The sequence below is a fragment of the Scyliorhinus canicula genome, chromosome 1 (assembly GCF_902713615.1).
Source record: "Scyliorhinus canicula chromosome 1, sScyCan1.1, whole genome shotgun sequence".
NCBI lineage: Eukaryota > Metazoa > Chordata > Chondrichthyes > Carcharhiniformes > Scyliorhinidae > Scyliorhinus > Scyliorhinus canicula.
The window spans coordinates 9,878,856-9,883,976 of record NC_052146.1 but is presented as its reverse complement, the minus strand read 5'-3'; the positions used below and the strand labels follow the sequence as shown (position 1 = coordinate 9,883,976).

The window sequence follows — 5,121 nt, the reverse complement described above, 5'->3', positions numbered from 1 at the left end:
CCTTGTCGTTAAGCAGTTGTATTTACTGCATATTTCTTTATTTTTTCTTGTTATCAATAAATGACTGTGTTTAAACTTACAAACCCGGTGACTGTAATTATTGGACAGCCAAGAGCCAAAGTTTTGGGGTATTTTTATAAGAATTATTGGTAATATTTACTTGCGTTGTGACTCCGGGACGGGGGGGGGGGGCTGGAATTGACCGCGTACTAACCCATACTCTGCACACTGGGGAATGTTTGCTCATTCTCTCTCTGATCTCCTCTTCCACAGGTCCCCAAGAGATGCCCGACCAGTCCACCTGCCGCCTGCGATTGGCTAGTGCCAAACCTCCCACCTTCTGAGGGAAAAAGGTCGGCATCAGTTAGAACATCAGGCGGTGGCCATGACAGAGGCGACTTGCCGAGCCGGCAGCGAGCCTGGAGTGCGCGGAACTTCCACGATGTTCTGGGGCCATTGTCACAATTGCCGAGAGACTGGCGCGAGTGGACTAATACCGGCCCATTCACAAAACTGGTGGAGAATTGCGTGAGTACATCTAAAGTCGGGTCAGCTTCAGACATGAAATTCACCAGGTCACAAACCTTGGCATCATATGTAAATGTGATGTCATTTACTTAGAATTAGAGAAATTACAGCCCCATAGACAAGGTGAAGGATTAGTACCCATCGATGGTAATTCACCTGAATAACTCCACTGGCGAGGAAGCATTATAAACATCCTCGCGTTGATAAAGAAGTGATTGTGTGCTGCTGGGAGGAGGGATTATGTAATATGATAGACCTTTTACCTAGAATGTTGTACGCTGTGATTGCATTTCCAGACTTAGCAATTGAAGCAGAGACCGTGTCAACATCTGGTAGATGTGCAGTTGCAGTAAATGATGGTTTGGGGAAAAGAATACTGCATCTCCAACCGTGCCCCCCTCCAACCGCGCCCCCCTCCAACCGCGCCCCCCTCCAACCGCGCCCCCCTCCAACCGTGCCCCCCTCCAACCGTGCCCCCCTCCAACCGTGCCCCCCTCCAACCGTGCCCCCCTCCAACCGTGCCCCCCTCCAACCGTGCCCCCCTCCAACCGCGCCCCCCCTCCAACCGCGCCCCCCTCCAACCGCGCCCCCCTCCAACCGCGCCCCCCTCCAACCGCGCCCCCCTCCAACCGCGCCCCCCTCCCGCCGCGCCCCCCTCCCGCCGCGCCCCCCTCCCGCCACAGCCTTCTCCAACCGCATTGCTCAGGGCACCAGGGAGCGGTCCCTGCTCTTTGCTATGGGATGCTATGCAGTCCAAAGATGTGCAGGTTGGGTGGATTGGCCATGACAAATTGTCCAAAATTCTATGATTAACCTAGGACAAAAGTTCGGCGCAACATCGTGGGCCGAAGGGCCTGTTCTGTGCTGTATTTCTCTATCTCTATCTCTATCTTTTTATGTTCACCTGAGAGGATATAGACAGGACCTCCCTTTAAAGGTAACACCTCCTGACAGTACAACATTCCCCCAGTGCTACACTGGAGGGCCAAGCTGGATCTCTGGAGTGGGTCCTGAACTCAAAACCTATTGACTCTGAGGAAGGAGTGTTACGGACTGAGCTATGGCTGACTTCACTTCATATTCAGAGGGTTGACGCAGGTGGCTCAGTGGTTAGCACTGCTGTCTCAAGGCGCCGAGGACCCGGGTTTGATTCCGGGCCCGGGTCACAGTCCTTGTGGAGTTTGCACATCCTCCCCGTGTCTGCGTGGGTCTCACCCCCACAACCCAAAAAGATGTGCCGGGTAGGTGGATTGGCCACGCTAAATTGCCCCTTAATTGGAGAGAAAAAAATAATTGGGTACTCTAAATTTATTTTTTTAAATTCATAGTAAACTGATGAAAGCATCAGAGACGAACTGAGATAACAAGGTTTCCGTCACTCTTACCCATTCCTTCATTTTGTGTTTTATATTTTACACAGGGCAGTAGCAATTCACCGACTGACCAATACACTGAGAACAAGCGGAAAGTTGTGTCTGACTATGCGGCTGGAAACAGAATTGGAGCAGTTATATTCTGATTCTTCAGGAAGTGCTGCTTCATATCCACTCACTCAGTCTGGGCAGAGTCAACGCAAGGTCATCACGGACACCAATTTAAGGCGAGCCTGGTTTGGAAGTCCCTGCTTTGGCTACCGTCCAAATGCCCGTCAACACAACTCTAGCACAGCCTCCTGCTGCCACAACCGTGCCTGGCAGGAACCGGATCTACCGTGTGTGCCGTGCAGTCAAGGGCCCAGCCGCTCAGCAGAGAGCTCCGTGTCAAACAACATCGTCAAACGTTTTCAGACTGATGCTACCAAGACCAGGCACCTGGCAAACGGAACTGACCGGATAACCCTGCCAAAGCCAGTTTTTGTCATTTCTGAAGATCGACAGCCTTTGGTACAAGCTCTAGATCCTGCTAGCCTGTGTGGTGATCTCGGTCACTCTGAGGAAGTAAAGTTTGACGAGGTTAATCGAGCGTCAGAACAGGAACTGAAACGTCCAGCCAATGGGACATCTTAAGTATTCCTGACCTCTGATTCTATCCGATGGATGACGTGTCAAACTTCACGTGTCAACGTAAAGAAACTGAACCGATCCTCCCCCGGGAGAACTGAGGCTGAAATACCAGGTCCATGTGATACATCATCTTCCATAACCACACAAACAGTGACCTACAGCATGGCTGGAAAACATGTAGGAATTACTTGGTACCAGTGACAATGTAATTTATTTTGCTGGGACAATGAGGTTGGAGGAAGTGTGTTCAATATTTTGATTGACAGGTAGTTGGGTTGTCATAAGACAGTTTTCCACTGATTCCTTTAAGCTTGTCAGAACTGCAAGCTTGATAGATCCTGAGGATTACTTATCTCATCGCTAAAATGACAAGAGCTGCATTTGACTACTTCAACTTTCCATTCAGAAGCAACAAAACAATGAGGATTATGGATTTGTACTTGGCTTGAGCTCAGATGACTGTACACCTCAATTACAGGACTACCTTCTGCACAGCTCCTCTGATGAGCTCTTAAGAGTATTTTTGTAGATAAGTGTTGATAACTTTAATTCTGTCATATATTCAATTGGTGAATATTAATTTGCACAATGTGTCAGTGGCAAATATTGGTTTATGAAACTGAAAGTCCTGTATAATCTGTTTACTGAGCTGCAATTCTAAACTTGAGTTGCAGTTTGAAAAATAAATCCATCCCACATTTGGAGACAAAAGCAAAACACTGCAGATCTGAAATAAAAACTCAGCAGGTCGGGCAGCAAGTGTAGAGAGAGAAGCTATTAAAGGTTTGACCATTTGGAAGCATTTTAAAATTCTTGAAATGGGTGGCACCCAATAAGAAATGGCAGTGGACAGTTGATTGGTAAAAGGAAGGCTGATTCATACTTCACCTGTATGATCAGTCAAGCTGGTGAAATATCTGCACACTGCGCACAATCATTTGTCTCTTCCAGTGCAGACCTGAGCAACACAAAAAAAGGTGCAAACTTTATTGGAACAGAGCAGTGGGACACGGATTGAGGGAAGGTTTGAGTTATCTTTTTTTTTTCCTTTTTTCCAATTAAGGGGCAATTTAGCATGTCCAATCCACCTAACCTGCACATCTTTGGGTTGTGGGGGTGAAACCCACGCAAACACGGGGAGAAGGTGCAAACTCCACACGGACAGTGACCCAGAGCCAGGGATTCGAACCCGGGTCCTCAGCGCCGCAGTCCCAGTGCTAACCACTGCGCCACCATGTTCAAGTTAACGATTTTAGATTCTCATGTGGCAATTTATATTCATGGTTAAACTATTATTGCTGGGTTTTTTTCATTCGCACGCATGAAGGGGGTGAAGCTTTTTCAAAATTTAGTGTCAAAATTGTCTTTGGAAATGAGAATATAAAAATCCTGTTTTCTATGCCCAGATCAGTGGGTTGCAGCTTTGTTGTGTGAGATGGTGAATAACCAAGACTGAACTCTAAACCTGATGATCCAATGATAGCTGACGGAACTTCCTCAGCTATCTTGAGTTAACTGTCGAATTGTAGTTTTTTTTTAATGCAAGCTTAATTTAAGAAGAAGAGAACTAGATGAGAATAAATACTTCGACCGAGCTGCAGTGGCCTATTTTCATAGTTGTCATTTGATATGGGCGTTTTGGGTATAGCCATGGAAAATAAACTAAGCTCTGTGCAACTTTCTCTCGGACAATCCCACACTTGTGTCTATGAATGGTTAGGGCTCTGGCTAACGCTTAATGTTACCAAATTCCTGTTGAAGGGACTTTAAAATTAACTTCATCATTCATCACTGAACCAAGTCCGTGCCTTCATAGCATCATACCGCAAATGCTAACTCTTTAAAAAGCAATCGCGCTGGTCCCATTTATTAGCCCTGCCACCATCTCTTTTGCAGGTCCCCTCTTTTTTCCTGCAAGTTTATCCAGTTCCATCGAATCCCCATCCACCATCGTCGCAGTGCATTAATTACACAGAGTACTAAAATAAATTCTCCCACTTTTACTGCCTCACTTTTTACCAATTTAACCTGTGTCCACCGGTTCCCAATATTCCTGCCGGCAGACCTAGTTTCTTTAGCCTTTAATCAAAGACCTTCAAGAGATAGGGCAGCATGGTGGTGCAGTGGTTAGCACTGCTGCTTCACAGCGCTAAGGTCCCAGGTTTGATCCCGGCCCCAGGTCATTGTCCCTGTAGACTTTGCACATTCTCCCCATGTTTGCGCCTCTCCCCCCCCCTCCCCCCCTCCCCCCCCCCCTCTCCCCTCCCCCCCCCCTCTCCCTCCCCCCCCCCTCTCCCTCCCCCCCCCCCCCCCCCCCCCCCCCCCCCTCCCCCAAGAGAGCACTCTTCTTACAAGCCAAAGATGTGCAGGGTAGGTGGATTGTCCATGCAAAATTGCCCTTTAATTGGAAAATAAATGAATTTGGTACTCGGAAGGTAGCACAGGGGTTAGCACTGTTGCTTCACAGCACCAGGGTCCCAGGTTAGATTCCTGGCTTGGATCACTGCACGTTTTCCCTGTGTGCGTGGGTTTCCTCAGGCTGCTCCAGTTTCCTCCCACAAGTCCTGAAAGACGTACTTGTTAGGTGAAT

At 48.1% G+C, this 5,121-nt stretch overlaps 1 protein-coding gene across 2 annotated transcripts in view; it reads left to right on the top strand.

The window, feature by feature from the left end:
• The window catches only part of si:dkey-112e17.1, an 82,851-nt gene extending 78,113 nt beyond the window's left edge, over nt 1-4,738 (top strand). The window contains exons 6-7 of one of the 2 annotated variants that reach the window (XM_038806998.1): nt 274-528; nt 1,954-4,738. In XM_038806998.1, coding sequence (XP_038662926.1) covers nt 274-528; nt 1,954-1,956 — 258 coding nt within the window. In that variant the 3' untranslated portion in view covers nt 1,957-4,738. Of the gene's footprint in view, nt 1-273; nt 529-1,948 lie in introns of both variants that reach the window. The other variant, XM_038806908.1, reaches the window with a different exon arrangement.
• Nucleotides 4,739-5,121: the final 383 nt, after the last annotated feature.